Source organism: Myxine glutinosa, chromosome 7, assembly GCF_964187855.1.
Source record: "Myxine glutinosa chromosome 7, kmMyxGlut1.1, whole genome shotgun sequence".
NCBI lineage: Eukaryota > Metazoa > Chordata > Myxini > Myxiniformes > Myxinidae > Myxine > Myxine glutinosa.
Window position 1 is genome coordinate 35,975,103 of NC_136267.1, and position 21,017 is coordinate 35,996,119.

The 21,017-nt window shown below is 47.4% G+C and overlaps 1 protein-coding gene across 3 annotated transcripts in view; it reads left to right on the top strand.

Annotated features, from left to right (window-relative positions):
• The window catches only part of SIN3A (SIN3 transcription regulator family member A), a 146,866-nt gene that overhangs the window by 67,490 nt on the left and 58,359 nt on the right, over positions 1-21,017 (top strand). For all 3 annotated transcript variants that reach the window (XM_068104292.2, XM_068104293.2, XM_078781485.1), the window contains exons 9-11: positions 6,423-6,512; positions 6,975-7,093; positions 7,277-7,487. In XM_068104292.2, coding sequence (XP_067960393.1) covers positions 6,423-6,512; positions 6,975-7,093; positions 7,277-7,487 — 420 coding nt within the window. The remainder of the gene's footprint in view (positions 1-6,422; positions 6,513-6,974; positions 7,094-7,276; positions 7,488-21,017) is intronic.

Genomic DNA, 21,017 nt, shown 5'->3' on the forward strand with positions numbered 1-21,017 from the left:
AAGTCATCTTTTAATTCTTTCTGTGTCGCTTTTAAACCTCCTAATACCGCAGTGTTCCTTTGAACCTGCTCCACTAACTCCGTCTGTCCCACCGTCAGCTGCTCCACCTCCTGCGTCAGGACCTCTATGCCCCCTTGTAACTTTACAGTCCCCTTTCTCACCTCCTTCTCCATGTGCTCCTTACAGTGCCTCACCTCCTCGCGCACTCCTCCGACCTCCTCACTCACTCCTCTCCTGATCTCCTCTCCCATCACTTGCATCTCCTGCCCAGATGCCACCCTCATCTGCTCCATTTCCTCCCTGTGAGCATCCAGTTTGGCTTCTACCCCCATTCTGACCCCCTCTATCTGCTGCCCCATTTGGTTAACTTCCCTTTCCGCTTGGTCCCTCATGTCCCTCAATTTGCCTTCCATGGTGTTTTCTAACCCCTCTAACCCTTTTTGCATCCCTTCCATTTGATTCTCTTGAGCGGCCATTCTGTTTTCTACCCCCATTAACCCCTCCTGTATTTCCCCTAATCTATTGTCTAATTTCCCAAATTTCTCGTCTAATCCCTTAAAATTATTGTCTAATCCCCTAAAATTATTGTCTAACCCCTCACTGGTACCCCTCGCTTCGTCCCTCATTACCCCCATTTGGTTTCCCATTACCCCCAATTGCTCACTCCGAGCCCTCGCTTCGTCCCTCATTACCCCCATTTGGCCCTCCAATCGCTCACCCTGAGCATCCATCCGGTTCCCCATTACCCCCATTTGGCCCTCCAATCGCTCACCCATTTGTTCCATAAGGGCCCTCATTTGCAACATAAAAAGGTTCGGATCCACCAGGGGCGCTGCCACGGTCGCGGGCGTGGACGCCGTGGCCACCTCGTGCGTGACAACGCTATTTTGCGACCCTGCCGCCCTCACTGCTTCGCTCTCCTCGCGTCCCTCAATTTGGTCCTGGACCGACCCTGCCTCACTCTCCCCTACCGGACCCCAGCTGTCTTGGTCTGCCATAGCGCGACTTTCAAAATTCGGGTTTTTATTTCCGTATAACAAAATCAAATTTCGCCGTTATAATTTCGCGCGGGAAACGCGCTCCGAATTGATTCTACTACAAATTTGGGCCTAATAAATTTAGTCCCGGGTTCGAATTCCACTCCTCGACACCAATTGTTACAGACGCGGCTTAGATGTTATTTACCGAGCGGTTTGGTATGACCACGTCTGCACAAGTTACCCGATTATACCCGAACGTTGACTAATCGCGCTACGCTAGATCAATGAAGGAAAAGACACACGGCTGGGATTAAAATGACACGACACCAGGGATACGGTTCTCAAGACCTCCGGAGGAGATTATATTAAGGCGGAAGGTTAGATTACAACTACAAGAGGGACATCATAGAAAGACAGGCACTTAGACACACTTATATTAACCCCAACAGACGACAGATAAACGGGACAAAAGGCTGACTCACACGGGATTGATGGCAAGGAAAGCGGGTATTCGATGGCCAGCACAAGGTGCACCTTGTGCTCAGGGACAGGATAGCGCGGCCCAAAAGATGCAGGAGGTCTCTCAGCGCTCGGAGGTGGCTCTCTTGTCTTCTCAAGGCTCAAGCTCGGGGCGCATCTGACGTCACGTCCGGTACGTGGCCGCGTATATCCGGCGGGGAGTGACACGCCCTCGGCTCGTTAGCTCCGCCCCAGATGGAATCGGCTCATTGCTTCTCATTGGGTGCGTGCGGGGGGGTTACCGGCTCCACCCTTGACGAGGGGCTGACAAGGAGCCCCTTCGTGGTAACCCCGTCGGAGCGCATCGTCAATGGCGGCTAACCGAGCCGGTGTGAGGACGCACACTCCTCCGCGCAGCGCCGTTGTTGTAGTTGTTGTTGTAATTGTTGTTGTTGTTGTTGTTGTTTTGGGGAAGAAGATGGGAGGAGGTATGGGAAGGTCCTAAACTCACTACTGGTGCCATATAATCACATTCTGGTGCAACGAAGAGTCAGAATTAATGGAAACGAGTCCTTAACTGACATAGACTAAGAATAACTAGCAAGATGTCCGAAAGTTGTCTACGTGTGATGCGGTGGACCTGGGCACGACATTTAATGGGGGAAAAAGGGGAAGGTCGGTTCTACAGAGTGTTGTTTACAGACAATGGGACTAGGGAATGGGGGATTGGGGATAGTTGGGGAGTATTGGGGAAATAGGGGAATATTTACAAGCGGATATGGAGGCCAAATTCCATATTCGCAACAATATATATACGTATATATATGTATATATATGTATATATATGTATGTATATATATATATATATGTATATATATACGTATATATATATGTGTATATATATATATGTATATATGTATATGTATATATATGTATATGTATATGACTTCCGTTGAACTTGGGGCTGACTCAGAAGAAGACCTTTGTTGGTCGAAAGCTTGGTCGACAATTAAAGATCGACGTCCTGAAGCTACGTCCGCGTCTTATTTAATCTAACGATTATATATTCAATACAAATGAGACGCCCTGCTCGTACTTTGGAGTTTCTACTATTTCTTACAGATATATATGTATATATATATATATATATATATATATATATATATATATATATATATATATATATATTAGGGTGGTGCTCAAAATATATTTTTTAAAAATATTTACTGGGACATGGCTTTATGTTGTTCCTTTTGTTCCACAATGAAAAGACACCAAATATGAAAGCAATCTGATTTTATTTAGCGGTGCCACATCTGCCTTCAAACTAAAGGTGTCTACAAAACTTTTCTATATATGGATCGAAAGCAAAACCAGAAGTTTGTTTTATGAAAATCCACCCTCCACTCACTTTCTTTGTATTCTAGCAAACACAAATTACAATAGCTGCACAAATAGCACTATATTGCTATGAAAACTCAAATTCAATGATAACAATCCAAATGTTCAGTTCATAAAATGAAGAGACACCATATCACATAATATTAAAAAACCCAAATATAATGAGAAATGTAACTCCTATTTCTGGGCCTGTTTCACCACTGTTGCCTTCTTGGCATCGGGGTACATCTTCCTGTGAGCAGAAACAACTTGGAGCAGAGCTTGCTTTTGCTCTTCATCCTTTGTAAGGAACTTATTGTAGTCTTGTATCAATGCGACACCCCTTTCTGCCCTGTCGTTCACCACGACTAAGCCACTGGCGGCTTTCTTTGCTTCCTGAAAGCTGGTTTCTTGCTCCCATGAACCAGGATCCTTATCCATCCAATCAGTTGGGGTCCCTAGGATGCTGAAGACATGCTTGGTGTGTTTTGTTATGAGGCCAGCGATTGACAGGGCGGTTCCTCGTTTGATAGCTGGTCTCTTTGGAGAGGGGTTTTCACCGTCATTTTTCAATGCTTCAATCATATTGATCTTGCTTTCTTTGTCAATTCTGGTGTCAAAGAATGCAAATGCCACTAGTACTGGGCTCATGTACCACGTGTGGCGGCCAGGTGCCTTCAAGGCTGCCTGAGCCATCTTCTGATTGATTTGTTCAAACTTTTCCAACTTCTTGAAGAGGTTAATGTCATTCAGGGGAGCCTCAATAGCTTGTGGAGCCCGAAACCAAGCCTGTACATACACAAGGCAGACAAAAATGTTGAAGGCTCGGAGTTCTCTCGCCTCTCGAAGTGTCAAGTGGAACTCTGACCGAAACATGAACACCTGTAGTGAATATAGTGCTTTTGCCATCCATCTGGCTCTGTGCATTGCTCCTGGAGCCATGATCCGGATTCCACGAGGTGGGATTCCTCCCATGTAGATGACAGTCAGTTCTAGGAGTTCACGATAATCATCTCGTGGCTGCTGATCTTTCAAACAAACAAGAGCAAATTCCAGAGCTTCATCCATCATGTCATTGTTCTGTGCAAACTCAGCTGCTGTATCAGGATCTGTGAATCCATTTTTTGGTTGGTGATGGGCAATGGACGGCCACTCCGCCTGAAACCGCTTAAAAAGCTGGATGTCAGGGCCTGATGAAGGACCGAAAAGAGTGGTGAAAACATCTCCCAGAATGATTTCGTGCGCATGATGGCGGCAAGCCAAATGAATTAGTTCAGTCTGTAGCTTCTTTTCAATGAGGACAGCAGCCCCTCCACGAACACCTGAATTGCTGGCCGTTGTGTCAAAAGACAAAGCCTTCACCTTGCCCACAAGGTTCCAGCTCTTCAGTGTGTCCACTACAGCGGTTGCCATAGCTTCTCCTCCCCCGTCAGGTAACTTGGGAACATTCAACAGCTGCTCCATTCCATGGTACTGGTTGGACACAAGGATTGGAAGACGATCCACCTTCACATGCACAAAATCTCCAGTGACATCGGGAAGAAGCTTTCCATCCCAATGGACCACTAAAGGACCCTGCACATTATGATGAAATGCTTCTTTTATTTCGTCCATGGTTTTGCATCGATGCATCATGCGATTCCGCCGCACTGTCCATCGGTTCAGTGCCAGCTCTGCAGGATCCCATCCTACTGCTCTACAAATGGATGCCAAGTTGTGGACAGCCATTCGGTCACTTGTTTTCGTACGATCCAAAGAAGCTGCGACTTCAGGAGTGACAATGTTGATAGGCCTTCTTTTCTTGGGACGAGATATCCCACCATCAGATGATGAAGAACCAGCCTGTGCCGTGGTCTCAGAGTCAGAGTCTGAGTCTGTGACTTCCATAGCAGTAGCACCCTTCATGACCATTTCCTGTCTCTTATTTTCCTTCTCTGCCTTAGTCTTCTCCTTTTCTTCCCTTTCTTTCTTTCGCTTCGTTTTTGCTTCCAACACAGTGTCTACAGATCCCATTGAAGCCTTCCTCTCTGAGAATTGATCGTGAAGAAACTTCCTGTCCTCGGGGTTGGTGATTATGGCCTCCGAATCTGCATGCCTAAGATCAAACGTCTTCTCCAAGGAGGCCTTGAAGGATGCTTCCTTTTTCTCTTGGGTCGCACCACCCCGCTTTGCACCTTTTTGGAGGCTCCTCCATTCTTCATATAGCCTCTCCAAACAATGGATGCAGTGCTGCTTCGTCGTTGTAGGTAGGTGAGCTTTTTCCCAGAACTTCACAACCTCTTCAATGGTGAGGGTTGCACTCTCCCGGGCAGTGCGATTCTCCTTCTTCAGGTGATGGAAAAACAGGACAAGAGATTGATGCACAGTCGGGAGCTTGGCACCTTTGATGGCATCTCCAGAAGTGGACCCAATGAGATACACATTATCCTGAGCCCGAGTTTTCAATGAAACACTGGTACGAGCACATGCCATATCTGCAAAATACGCAAGAATGTGGGTAAAATCCTGTTAATTCTTACTCCACAGGGTCACTCTCTACAAAAGAGCCACAGTCAATAAGTTAGGCCTACATATTACACACTAAAAAAGCGTACCCCTGACCCCGGGAACCTGTACAAAACATGCATGAAAATTGCCCAGATAGTGATCATAGGAAGTCTCAAAACTGTATGTATAATATATTGTATATAACTATATATATATAATGTATAATGTGTATTTATGTATATTTATTATTTAATGTATATTTTATGTATAAATTTAATGTATATTTAATTATAATGTATATATATTGTATAACTATATATTTATTTATTATATTTAAATTTTAATATATTATATTTATTTTTAATATATTATTTAATGTATTATATTTGTCTATATTTGTATAATTGTCTATCGTATAATTGTATATATAATGTATAATATAATATATATTATTATTATTTAATGTATATTTACTATATATTTATTTTTAATATTATATTTAATGTATATATATAATTATGTATTTATTTTGTGTATATACAGCCCAAAAAATGGGAATTCCTATTTTTGCATGGGGGAAAATTCATCACTGATGTGGCACCCCTAAATATTATTGGATTCCATTCAAATTTGGTGTGGTTTCCTTTGACACCAAAAGGAACAAAAATAGACCATGTTCCGGAGAAAATCTGCATTTTGATTTTTTGAAGCCCACCCTAATATATATATATATATATGTATATATGTATATATATATGTATATATATATATATATGTATATATATACGTATATGTATATATATATATATATATGTATATATATATGTATATATATACGTATATGTATATATATATGTATATATGTATATGTATATATGTATATATATATGTATATATGTATATGTATATATGTATATATATGTATATGTATATATATATATATATATATATATATATATATATATACACATAAATATGCATACACACACATCGTCATTAGCTTTCTGCTTGCTGTGCTGTTCCTTTATTGTTTTTTATATATTTATTTTTCTTTTTTAAGAAGACTTGGAGCATTCACAAGTTAACGCTAAAGGCATTCTTCTTTCTCTCTTCCAGAAAAAGCTGAAGCCAAGTGGATATAAGGATTCTTCAGGAGCAGATACCAATAAGCAGGGAAATCTGGGGGAGTATGCTTTCTTTGAAAAGGTACATACAATGCAGACACATGGTCCAACGTTTTGAGAAGTGGGCTTGTTAATCGAGCAATGATTAACTCGTCGGCCTTTTTAGAATTTGGTTAAAACCGTTTTAAAATGACTCAGAATAAAGTAATATATTCATTTGTGGTCTCCTGTCACCAGAGTATATCCTACTTTTTATTTCTTTTTCTTACGTGATGCAAGGCTCTTAATGGAGCTGCCACAAGCACACATAGACATACCGCCAAACATATACGAAACAATACAAGATTGTTAGACGAGACAAACGCAGCCACTGAGCTTGGGGGAAGTGCCGTCGTTTCCCATGGTATTCTGGGTACCATCAACATAACGACATTTGTACATTTCCTCTTCCCCATGGATGCCAACCTATAGGGCCTTGTTCAGCATTATTTTCTCGTGATTGTGAACAAAGAAAATCTTTGCTATTTGTATCACTCGCCGCCAGGTACGCAAAGCACTGAAGAGCCATGAGGCATATGAAAACTTCCTGCGCTGTCTTGTGCTGTTCAACCAGGAGGTTGTCTCTCGAGCAGAACTTGTTCAGTTGGTCTGCCCCTTCTTGAGGTACGCTTCTCACACATCTGCCTATTGTTAATTACATCACCCTCTCAACGTTTAAATGTTTTCTGACAGCATATATTATTGAGCCATTTTTCACTTGACTTTGCGTGTTGGTCGTTTCAGAAGCTGAGTATCTTTTTGGGCAGACAATAATTGCCAATTTATTTCTGCCCTTTACTAAAGCAGCAAGTTCCCTGAACTCTTCAGCTGGTTCAAGGTTTTCGTTGGCTACAAAGAATTCTCACACCTCGAAGCACTGCCGAAAGACCGCTCCTCAGAAGGCATTGCAATGGAGATTGACTACGCTTCCTGTAAACGATTGGGACCAAGCTACCGTGCCCTGCCCAAAAGTTACCAGCAACCGAAGTGCAGCGGACGCACAGCACTTTGCCGTGAGGTCTGTTCTGACACTATTACCTGATGAATCGGATTCGGAAAATGTGAGAAGCAAAAGGCTTGTTCTTTTAAGTGCAAAGTAAGTCTCCTTCTTTCAAATGGAATACATTGGTTGTTGACCATTGTTCAGGCAACAAGACTGGTTGTGAAGTGCATTAGATTTAAAAACAAAACTGATTGCATGACTTGTTTTTCTACACAGACCATTTCGATTGTTCTCAGAACATTGCATCTCATTTCTTGCTAACTACATACATATCAATGATCTGATTATTGTGTGTACGTGCATGTGCAGACACACCAACACACGCATATATATATATATATATATATATATATATATATATATATATATATATATATACATATATATTACATATATATTACATATATATTACATATATATTACATATATATTACATATTGTTATGAATTTGGTAGAGCAACATCTAGAGCTAGGTAGATCTGAATAGGTAGGTATTCGGCTGTCGTGACAGGGACTCTACATGTAATAAGTTCTTGATGTTTAGGCGTTTGTCGGGGTAAGATGTATGATTGTGGACCTACCTGGAGGTTCGAGTGTTAAATAGTGAGGGATTAAAGGTAACGCCCCTGTGAGTCTCACCTCGTAGTCAAACCTTTGTCCATTATGGCACTGCAAACCACATAAACATTAGTTAGGTCCTTAGCGCAACATTAAATAATTCCTTTCCCTGACAATGACTTCGGAACAAATGGGCAGGAAACCAGGCCAAAAACACCGCCACAATACACCGCCACCGTTTACACCTCCAAGGCCTACAAACCTCGCCTGGCACGTGTTACACAAGGACCGCGGGGTCGCGGACGGGGAGCGTGGAGTGGTTGTGCAGAGGGCGTGACCTGGGCGAGCCGGCGAGTTGGGAGGCTTTTGATTGGCTGAGGAGTGCGCCAATGTGACGTCATCGGCCAGAGATATTAGCGACGGTCGGACGCCATTACAGCAGTTCGAGGTTCGTTCGTGGCAGTTCGAGGTTCGTTCGTGGCAGTTCGAGGTTCGTTCGTCGCAGTTCGTGGGGGACCAGTTCGTGGGAGGCAGTTCGTGGGGAACCAGTTCGTTGAACAGCAGTTCGCAACAGTTCGTGAGCAGTTCGGAGACAGTTCGTTGAACAGTTGGCAGTTCGTAGAGAGTTCGTTGGGGAGTTGGCACGGGCAGTTCGTTGGCAGTTGGCTGCTAGCAATCCCAGCGGTGCCTCCAGCGAGTTGGAAGGACGAGGCGTGCAGCTGCACCTGCGCGCTCTCTCCTCCTTTTCGCCATTCCTCTTGGTTCTGGAGTTGGGCCGCGTTGGAGGTCGTCGACGCATGGTGCTTTTTGGTGCGTGGTGCTCGGCCTTGTGGGACTTGGAGCGAGGGACCTCGTGGTGTGCGATCGGGCCGAAAGGAGCGGTGTTGGACGGCCGCCACAAAGACGACGAAAGACAGACAAGATAAGCCCGGATCCGCGTACATTTTGAACGACGTGACGTATTCTTTTCGTAATTCATCTCCCTCGTTTTGTGTTTGCTGTCAGTCGTGTGGGGACGTCCCGATCTAGGATATTAGATTTACCGGCGTTGCTTTGTCACTGTCTTTGCTTTTATAAATAATAAATCTTTATATTATTTTCTGTATATATCTGAACGCAGTTTTCCTGGGTGTTTCATTTTTTAATAGATAGGGCTGCGGAGCTTGCTGCGTCTGCCCTTCCGCGCGTTTAACTTTGTGTTGAGTTTGAATCCGCCATTGAGTTTTCGCCTCGGGAGTGTAAGTCTCGCAATCGGCCATCCGTAACTGTGGTGTTAATCCCGGTTGCGTGACAGTGGTGTCAGGAGTGTAGGATTTGAACCCGTCGGACAAATTTTTTTTGTCCGCGGCGAGACATCGACACGGTCGGGCGTGCATTGCGCCCGACGTTCGAACGCAAAATTTTTATAGGCGAGGCGGAGAAATTTAGTAATCAATTGGGCATACGGAGCGCGATATCGCGTCTTCGTCAAATTTAAATTGTGTTTTTGGAATTGAAATAAATACGCGTGCGGGGAACGACCTTCCGAAAAGCGGATGTCGGAGGTCGACGAAATGGAAGTGCGTAGCGAGGCCTCCGTCAGCGTTGGGAGTGAGCCGGAAATAGGGGAATTTGATGCAGAGGTGAGCCTTGGAACCTCCCTCGTCCCGAGCACCAACTTATGCCCCTCCCCTACCGGGGAGTCGGGAACAAGTGGGACGGCCCCGATAGATCTCCAGACCATAGTAAATTTAATAAATGCTCAGAGGGCCGAGGGTGAGCGAAACCTTGCAGAAATTCGGGGAATAAATGACAAAATTGAAGGGATGGAAAAGAACAGTGAGCGAGCCAGTCGGGAATTGAAAAATAAAATTGATGGGCTGGAAAATAAAATGAGTAATGAGATGGGACAAATGAAAAGCGGGTTGGAAAATAAAATTGAGGGACTAAAGGAAGAACTGGAGGGGCAAATTGAAGGATTAAAGGAGGGATTGAAAGAACAAATCGAAGGGATGGACAGCAAAATCGATGGATTGGAGGGAAAAATGGAGGTGATGAATGAACAAATGAATGAACAAGGGAATGAAATAAAGGAAAGGAATGAACAATTGGAAGGAAAAATTGGGGAAATGGCACAGCAGCTGGGGGAACTAATTGATGGCATAGAAGGGAGAGTGCAAAACCAAATTACGGACAGACTGGGGAAATTTGAGGGTAAAGTGGAAACTCAAATGGGGGAGATGGAAAAAGCCATAGGGGTGGAAAGTGAATTGAAACGGGAAGAATTAATGTCAAAAATAGAGGAGGGCGTGACCCAGGCTGTCCAAATGGGGGAAAAGTTGGAGGGTCAGATTGGTGCCACAAATGCTCGAATTGATAAAGCAAATGGGGACCTGGAAGGCTATCGGGGCCGGGTGGATGCCAGAATGCTACAGCAGAGTGAGGAATGGGGACTGCTCAACCGACAGGGGGGCAAATTGGCCGAGGAGGTGAGGGGGTTGGAAACCCGCATAAAAGAGCAGGAGCAAGGGTTAATTGAGAAAGGCCTGTGGGGGCCACTAATGGATAATGAAAGGGTGAGTGATTTTATGCAGGAGCGACTGGAGATCTGGGACAATACCATCAAGAAGGAGGTTGGCCGGGTTCAAGAGAGCCTGAAGGAAGAGGTGAGTAGGTCGGTTAAACATCTTCAGGACCAGATTAAGGTGACCCAGGAGACCCTCACCACGAGCCACATTTGGACACCAGAGGCTCCGAAACGGAATACCCAGTTGGGGGGGGTGTTTTGGCCCCGGACTGGATTTGGACAGAGAGGAATCGGGGAATAGAGTCTCTGGAAAAACAATCCCCCTCGTACATTTTGACGGATCAGGGAGCCTCGAGGCTTTCCTGACACAATTTGAGTGCGTGTCTCAGCTCAATGGTTGGGGAGTAGAGAGCGGGAGCGCATGGGGAATCTGGTGGCGACACTGCGGGGGTCAGCCGCCGACGTGTTAAACGTAGTCCCAGAGGGAATATTGACCAGCAAGGCCATTTGTGAGGCCTTGAATAACAGGTACGGGACAGGCGCAAGGTGCGACCTGGTCAGGGCACAGCTGCTGCATCGCAGGCAAAAGCCTAATGAGACGTTACAGGAGCTGGCCCAGGATATATACCAATCTGTGAGGATAGCATACAGGGACCTACCAGCACAGGCGTGGGACAAGCTGGCGATAGAAAAATTTATGGCGGCTCTCCCTGATCCTGAGGTCCGGACGTTGGTGGAGTTACAGGACCCACCCACGGTGCACCGGGCAGCGGAATGCGCGGCGAGACTGACCTTTTTGAGAAGGTCGAACCGCGCATCGGAGAGGGCACCTGTGACGGTACGGCAGGCCGAGGTGCGGGATCAGGAAAAGCCAGAGGATGACATCGGGCGAATGTTAAGGGGAATCAGCCGCCAGCTGACAAATTTGATGGGGGGACAATTTGCAGGGAGCGAGTCACGACAGAGTGGTCCAGGTTGGCCATCGGGACGGCCTGATTTTTATCGTGCTGGGCCGGGAGAAAGGGGGGCTCCGCCTGGCTACCAGAGGGGTCCGTTCTTGGGGACTTGTTTTAGATGTGGGAGAAGAGGGCACAGTCAGAGGAATTGTCGGCAACCATATGGGCCCCCACCTCCTGACAGGCTTCGCAGTCCAGAAAGGAGGGGGCCCCCAGTAGGTCCACAGGTGCCAGACAGAGGAGGTCCACAGGTGCCAGACAGAGGACCACCACCTCCGCCTGGGCCAATAGCGGTAGAGTGTGCGGGAAACTAGAACGAGCCGAGCATACGGGGCCATGCTCGGCTGGCAAGTGTGTGGAGAAGCGCCCTCCTTTGGTGGAAGTAGTGAATTGCGGACAAATTGGCACAGGTAATCTAAGGGTTAGATGCAAAATTGAGGGAGAATTTTGTGAGGCTGTGGTGGACACTGGAGCCAGTGACACCATTATCAATCCGGGTGTGCTAGACCAGAGTGTTGGAGGCTGGGACAAAATTGATAGGGTAGAAGGACACAGCCTTCAACTGGCTACGGGGGCAACGGCACCAATATTGGGACGCGGAGTGGTGAGGATGGAGTTGGGTGGCCTGGAGGTCAGCGTGGTTGTGTGGGTGGCGGGGGTGTGCGATCAGTGTCTGTTGGGACTGAGTTTCCTGGTGGAACATGACTGCCAATTAGACCTTGGGCGTGGTCATATGTGGTTGGGCACCGAGAGGCTGCAGTTAATGGGACTGGGGGATGACGAGGAGGTGCAGGGGACGTGGCTGGAGGTGCCGCGCACTGTGACCGTGCCTCCCAGGTCCGAGAGAGTCGTGATGGCAGAGTTAGCAGCAGGTGCTCAACCCATTGGCCAGCTGGGGCTAGTGGAGTCGTGGTCCTCGCAGGGGACGGAGGAATTAATGGTGGGTCGCACCCTCGTAGACACCCGTGGGCCTATGCTGGCAGTCAGGCTGCTCAACTTGTCCGACAGCCCCCGCACTATAAGGGGCGGAGCCATCGTAGCCAAATGCAGTAGTGTAGTAGAGGTCACCGGAGGAGGTGGATCCACATGCTTGCCAGTACAGCCGGAAGGAGGGCAAAATTTGGGGAAATGTGATTGGTCAGAGGGAGTGCGGGACATGATGACACGCTCTGAAGAGGGCCTAACATCGGAGCAGGTAGAGACGTTGCACAATTTGGTTGGTAAGAACTTGGGTGTTTTTTCTCTCTCCCCCGAGGATGTTGGACGCACGAGTCTCGTCAGGCACAAAATTAGTACTGGCGAGGCTCGGCCTGTTCGCCAACCGCCGAGGCGGCTCCCTTTCGCTAAGAAAGAGGAGGCAGAGGAACAGGTGAGCAAAATGGAAAGAGCCGGATTTATCGAGCCCTCGGTGAGTCCTTGGGTGTCACCCATTGTGCTGGTGAAGAAGAAGGATGGGACCACTCGGTTCTGTGTGGACTACCGCCAGCTCAATCATGTGACACTCAAGGACTCGTATCCCCTGCCAAGGATCGATGACACCCTCGATGCCGTTTCAGGCTCAACATGGTTCTCCACGTTGGATTTAAAGAGTGGTTATTGGCAGGTGGAAATGGATAAAGAGGCGAGGGAGAAAACGGCGTTCACCACAGGAAAGGGTCTCTGGCAGTTTGTCGTCATGCCCTTTGGATTGTGCAATGCCCCTGCCACGTTTGAGCGTCTGATGGAACGTGTTTTAATTGGCTTACCGTGGCAGACTTGCCTCGTCTATTTGGATGATGTATTGGTCCACGCTCCCACATTTGAACAGGCTGTCGAAAATTTGTCAGACGTATTTGGGAGATTAAGGGGTGCCGGGTTGAAATTAAATCCGAGCAAGTGTGAAATTTTCAGGAGGGAAGTGACTTACCTGGGTCACGTGATCAGTGAGAGCGGCGTGGCCACTGACCCTGGAAAGGTAAAATCTGTAAAAGAGTGGCCCGCCCCTAAAAATGTAAGGGAGGTCCGAGGATTTTTGGGCCTCTGCTCTTACTACAGGAGATTTGTGGCAAATTTCGCGGAAATTGCAAGACCTTTGCACAAATTGACAGAGAAAGGAGCCAAATTTGTATGGTCAGAGAGCTGCATCGAGGCATTCAGTCACTTAAAACAACGTCTGGTGGAGGCCCCAGTTTTGGCATACCCAACAGAGGATGGCAATTACGTCCTGGACACAGATGCGAGCCAGGAGGGATTGGGAGCTGTGTTGTCACAAATGCAACAGGGAGTCGAGAGGGCTATTGCGTATTACAGTCGGGCACTTTCGAGGCCCGAACGAAATTATTGCGTTACCCGCAAAGAACTATTGGCCTTGCTGTCTGCAGTTGGACACTTTCACCCTTACCTTTATGGGAGGGAGTTTGTGATCCGAGTGGATCATGCCTCCTTGCAATGGCTCCTTCGGTTCAAAGAGCCGGAGGGACAAATTGCAAGGTGGCTTGAGAGGCTGCAGCAGTATAATTTCACTGTGCAACATCGGCCTGGCAAAGCACATGCCAATGCAGACGCTCTCTCTCGGCGCCCCTGTTGGGAGGCACAGTGTAAATTTTGTGATAGACAAGAAGCCAAGGATCCAATTGGGCAGGGCCAAATTGATGCATGCCTATATGCAGCAAAAGTGACCAGACGAACTTTGCCACAACCCCCACAGGAATTGGGCGATGTGAATTGGCAAGAGAGTCAAAGGGAGGATCCTGTTTTGGGGCCCCTTTTTCATTGGCTAGAGGAGGACAAAAGACCCTCTTGGGAGGAGATTGCTCCACACGGAGCCCAGGTAAAGGCCTATTGGGCACAGTGGCAGATGTTGGGGTTGAAAGAGGGCTATTTGTTCAGAAAGTGGGTGACACCAATGGGTGATGTAGCTTCCTGGTTGATAATTGTACCCAACAAATTGAAGGAAGTGGTTATGGGGCACGTGCATGGGACTAGGACAATGGGACATTTGGGCGTGGCCAAGACTTTGTCCAAATTACGGCAGAGGTTCTACTGGGTGAATTCGGGCAGAGACATTCAAAATTGGGTGAGATCCTGCGACCTCTGCCGCGGTAAGAAGGGACCCCCACGTGCGCGCAAGGCCCCGCTCCAGGTGTACAATGTCGGGGCACCGCTCGAGCGGGTGGCAGTAGATGTGGTGGGGCCCCTGCCAGCCACCCGCCGAGGGAATCGGTACATTATGGTGGCAATGGATTACTTCACCAAGTGGCCAGAGGCCTACCCATTGCCCAACCAGGAAGCCCGGCTGGTAGCTCAAGTTCTAGTTGAGGGATTCTTCTCCCGATTTGGCGTCCCAAGGGAGCTACACACTGACCAGGGCCGGAACTTTGAATCTGCCCTCCTGCGGTCGGTGTGCGAGCTCCTCCAAATTCATAAGACCCGGACGACTCCCCTTAGGCCTCAATCGGATGGGATGGTAGAGAGGTTCAACCGGACACTGTTGACACAATTGGCCCTCTTTACATCTGAAAACCAACAGGATTGGGACGAGCACCTTCCCTTTATATTGATGGCATACCGGACCGCCCAGCATGCGACCACTCGGTGCACCCCCGCCTTGTTGATGTTCGGAAGGGAGATGCGAGTCCCCACAGATTTGTTGATGGGACCGTCACCAGGGGAACCGGGTGAGCCAACTGTGGAGAGCTATGCAACCAATTTGAAAGCGAGCATGGAAAAGGCTCATGAGTTTGCGAGGAAGCAAATTGGCTTGGCTTCTTCGCAGATGAAAACGCGGTATGACGCTCGGGCTCACACACCTCGTTTCCTTCCTGGAGACCTTGTTTGGCTCTACTGGCCCCGGAGAAGGAAGGGGGTGTGCCCAAAACTCACTTCACCTTGGAAGGGCCCTGGGGTGGTGCTTCGGCAGGTGACTGATGTGGTGTTCAAAATTCAGATGGGCCCGCATACCCTTCCACAGATAGTTCACGGGGATAGATTGAGCTCCTACATGGGTCGGGAGGCTCCGGAGTGGATTGGAAGGGTGAGGGGGAAATTAGGTGTGGTGGATGACACTCTTGAACCTGACCAACCTGCAACTACCTGCACTTGAGGTGAGTGTTTTGAGGAGTACTGTCCCAGGCTTCAGGACTTGCTTTGGAAATTGGGGACATGTAAATTGGAGTTGGGAGGCGGGTGAGAGTGATGACATGGCCGGTGAGGGGATGGAATGGGAGCCACAGTGTCTTGTGGGTGGCGTATGTTTTTGTGTTGTGGTTAGGTGTTTTGATGTGGTCGTGAGAGTGGAACCTGGAGAGTGAGTGATGATTATTGGAGATAATGAGGGGCGATACTTGTGCTTTTGGAAATGTGCTTTTGGAAATGTGTGATGGTTTAAATGTGAACTGGGGGATTTCACATGTGGCAGGCCATGGCAAGCCTTGTAACACCTTTTACACCAAGAATTGTACTGAATTGTGCTGAGTTGTGTGGAGAATTGAATGGCAGCGGGGGAGGAAGTGTGTTTTGGGGTCTTGTGGGTGGGGAAGGTGTGTGTGTCCGCAGGTACAGAGCAAGCTCTGAGGAGCGATGCCTGCGGGCCCCCCTCTGCGGCAATTACCCCTGGCAGCCGGTGGTAGCTGGAAATTGGAGCTCGTCGGTGGAGGGTCTGGTTGGGCGCCGCGGGGTGAGGAAGTCCCCCGGTGACCCGTGTTGCTGCGCGAAAGCAGGAGGCAAAGGAGCCTGGTGTGTGTGGAGACCCTCACCGGCGAGGTAACGGCGGAAAGGGGCTGTTGGGCTGTCACGGGGCCAAGAGGTAAAGGGGGGGGGACAATGAACTTGTAAGTCGGTTGACTTGTTTTTGGGACTGCGGGCACCACAGCCTGATGCGCCCCCACCATCTTTTTGTGCGGTACCTCCCCGCTGCCTAGTTGAGGAATGCACACACACGTGAATGACATCAATGCCATGGTCCTGCAGGGGGTGTATTGAAATAAGTGCTTTGTTGATTTTTGAAATGCCTTGATGACCTATGGAATGAGAATGAGTGGTTAAGGGGTCTGTGTTGCATGAATGTGGGCAAAATCCACCGAGCCGTGTCACTCACCTGTAACATCTGGACAGGGCCCGTGGAAATTTAGGGGGATGCATTGGGGATGGCCCCGCATGTAAGGTTGTGTCTTGTGGCATCCACCGGGGGACGCGGTCTGTAGACCGGGGTATGTACAAAGGTTAGAGTTTTGAGTTTTGGAAAGATGGTTAAGTTTTGTGGTTAAGTTAGTGTTGTGTGTTGTTGTTTCCTCCCTCCACAGGAACAACGAAGAAAATGTACATACTTGCATGATGGTTAAGGGGTTCAGCATGTTAAGGAAGTGTAGGTAGGTAGTCCGACTCACTTCCCACAGCCCTTCCTGATTTATTTCATAGGTTAATTAAGTGTGTGACAGTAAGTGTTAAGGCTGGAATGGTAGCGCCTGCGGTGAACCTTGCAGGAGCTACGGTTCCAGGGGGGGGGGGGCTGTGTTATGAATTTGGTAGAGCAACATCTAGAGCTAGGTAGATCTGAATAGGTAGGTATTCGGCTGTCGTGACAGGGACTCTACATGTAATAAGTTCTTGATGTTTAGGCGTTTGTCGGGGTAAGATGTATGATTGTGGACCTACCTGGAGGTTCGAGTGTTAAATAGTGAGGGATTAAAGGTAACGCCCCTGTGAGTCTCACCTCGTAGTCAAACCTTTGTCCATTATGGCACTGCAAACCACATAAACATTAGTTAGGTCCTTAGCGCAACATTAAATAATTCCTTTCCCTGACAATGACTTCGGAACAAATGGGCAGGAAACCAGGCCAAAAACACCGCCACAATACACCGCCACCGTTTACACCTCCAAGGCCTACAAACCTCGCCTGGCACGTGTTACACAAGGACCGCGGGGTCGCGGACGGGGAGCGTGGAGTGGTTGTGCAGAGGGCGTGACCTGGGCGAGCCGGCGAGTTGGGAGGCTTTTGATTGGCTGAGGAGTGCGCCAATGTGACGTCATCGGCCAGAGATATTAGCGACGGTCGGACGCCATTACAGCAGTTCGAGGTTCGTTCGTGGCAGTTCGAGGTTCGTTCGTGGCAGTTCGAGGTTCGTTCGTCGCAGTTCGTGGGGGACCAGTTCGTGGGAGGCAGTTCGTGGGGAACCAGTTCGTTGAACAGCAGTTCGCAACAGTTCGTGAGCAGTTCGGAGACAGTTCGTTGAACAGTTGGCAGTTCGTAGAGAGTTCGTTGGGGAGTTGGCACGGGCAGTTCGTTGGCAGTTGGCTGCTAGCAATCCCAGCGGTGCCTCCAGCGAGTTGGAAGGACGAGGCGTGCAGCTGCACCTGCGCACTCTCTCCTCCTTTTCGCCATTCCTCTTGGTTCTGGAGTTGGGCCGCGTTGGCGGTCGTCGACGCATGGTGCTTTTTGGTGCGTGGTGCTCGGCCTTGTGGGACTTGGAGCGAGGGACCTCGTGGTGTGCGATCGGGCCGAAAGGAGCGGTGTTGGACGGCCGCCACAAAGACGACGAAAGACAGACAAGATAAGCCCGGATCCGCGTACATTTTGAACGACGTGACGTATTCTTTTCGTAATTCATCTCCCTCGTTTTGTGTTTGCTGTCAGTCGTGTGGGGACGTCCCGATCTAGGATATTAGATTTACCGGCGTTGCTTTGTCACTGTCTTTGCTTTTATAAATAATAAATCCTTATATTATTTTCTGTATATATCTGAACGCAGTTTTCCTGGGTGTTTCATTTTTTAATAGATAGGGCTGCGGAGCTTGCTGCGTCTGCCCTTCCGCGCGTTTAACTTTGTGTTGAGTTTGAATCCGCCATTGAGTTTTCGCCTCGGGAGTGTAAGTCTCGCAATCGGCCATCCGTAACTGTGGTGTTAATCCCGGTTGCGTGACAATATATATTACATATATATTACATATATATTACATATATATATTACATATATATATTACATATATATATTACATATATATTACATATATATATTACATATATATTACATATATATATTACATATATATTACATATATATTACATATATATATTACATATATATTACATATATATATTACATATATATATTACATATATATATATTACATATATATATATATATATATATATATATATATATATATATATATATATATATATATATATATATATATATATATACACAACCCACACTAGTGTGGATCGGCTCGCTGCACTTGCCTCACCACACGTCAACGCAGGGGCATAGACTTGTTTTAACTGAGGATAATGACCTGACTGAACTTGAGTTGTTGATTTGTTTTGATTATTTACACCAATCATAATATAAACATTTATTTTATACAAATTTATTTGTAATATTGGTGATATTATTTATTTGTAAGTTATTTGTAATCAAAAAAGGTCCAAGTGGTGTAAAGTTCTTCATGGTCAAGGGTCCAAGCTGTCTAATTGGTCGGTAGGCTGTAAGGGGTCTAAATGGTGTGTGGGGACTTAGGTGTAAAGGGTATAAAAGGTTAGAAGGGTGAAGGGATCTCAAGGTGTCGAAAGTATTGAAAGGGTCTTGAAGGTAAAAGTGGTTTAAGGGTCTTGGGTGGGAGGGGGGGGGGGGGGGTCTTGAGGGGTTTGGAGTCCAATGTGTCTTACGGGGTCTTTTGGATCTTTTGGCTCGTCAGGGTATTTTTATGTCTTCAGGGTATTTTGGGTCTTCGGGGTCTTTTGTTTCTCCTGGAGCGTTAATGGTCTTCTTGGCCTTTTGGGTGTTCATGGTCTTTTGGGCCCTCTGGGTCTTTTGGGTGTTTTGGGTCTTTTAGGTATTTTGGGTCTTCAGGATATATATTATATATATATATATATTATATATGTGTGTGTATATATTATATATTTGTGTGTGTGTGTGTGTGTGTGTGTGTGTGTGTGTGTGTGTGTGTGTGTGTGTGTGTGTGTGTGTGTGTGTGTGTGTGTGTGTGTGTGTGTGTGTGTGCTGAAACGCAAAATAAACCACTTGTTTGAAACCACTTGTTTGAAATGTAATAAAATTGTAACAGTTCAAAATAAAACAAACCAACAATTGCTAATTGAAACATTGGCATTTTATTGATGACATGTCAAGTTTTTGACCAAGATACACCATCTCATCAGTTTGTTCTACAGTACAGAACAGCACAGGGTGCAATGTCAGTCCCCTTTCAATAGCGTGTGTGGCCACCATTGTTTTGGATCCAGGCAGTGCATCGTCGGCGTATACTGCCTACCAGTCTTTGGATGGATTGCTGCTGGATTCTGTCCCACTCAGTCCTCAATGTCTGAAGCAGCTCTGCCCGTGTCCTGGCCCTGCCAACTACGCGTCTCCCAAGCTCATATCACAGGTGCTGTATGGGATTCAGGTCAGGGGAGAGCGCAGGCCACTGCATGGTGTTGATGTTCTCGCCTTGGAGAAATGCAGTGGTAAAGCGAGCAGCATGGGGACGAGCGTTGTCATGCTGAAAGGTTCTCAGTTCTGGGTGGTCTAGCAGGAATGGCAGCAGATGAGGTCGCAGGATGTTATCCACATACTGCTGGGCGTTAAGATTCCCATCCACAACCACCAGTGGCGTCCTGTACCGGCCTGATATGGCGGCCCACACCATCACACTTGGGCCACCCCACCTGTTGGCTTGACGCACGCAACAATCGCCATATCGCTCGCCAGTTCTTCTCCAGACACGCTCACGCCCATCAGGACTGTCCACACAGAACCTTGACTCATCGCTGAAAGCGACCTCGTTCCACTGCACCAAGGTCCACCGCTGATGCTGCTGGCACCATCTCTGTCAGTTGTGGCGATGGGCAGCCGTCATCACGGGGCCTCTGTATGGTCTTCTGGCAGTCAGACCATAGTCATGCAGTCGTCTTCGTGCAGTATCATTGGAGATCCGTGGGTTTGCACGCCCCAGAGTTTCTGCCACAGTGCGGTATGCTGGACGGAATCGATCCCGCAGGTGACTTCGGACCATCTGCCTGTCGTGCCTTGCAGTGGTGACTCTTGGCCTCCCTGATCGAGGTCTGTCATCTGCAGAGTTGTGGAGGGTGTCTCTGTCCACCAGGGCCGATATCGTCTGGTGTGAACAGCCAAGGCGACGTGCCACCTCACGGTAGCTCAGTCCGCCTTGCAGCATGCCAAGGGCACGCTGCCGTTGATCTCTTGACAATCGTGGCATGTTGATTGAAATGCCCATTTTGCACTGGCCTTTTTAAAGCCAATATCAAGACATCACGTGCAGCTCATTAAAATCATCCCGTGCCCCTTGGCTAATCACTGACAGTCAAAACGGCTGTTCAACAGCTGTGCTATGAAGTGACCATTGAAGGTTCAAGTGACCATCCGTGACCGTTTTGTCTGACAGTGAGGACACTATTGTCCACAAATAAGTTCACACATTTACTACACGCAGTGTTATTGTTGATATTTAAAGGTTTCAAAGGTGGTAAGTTTCTTTTGCGTTTCAGTATATACAGTATATATACAATTTCTCCATTGACAA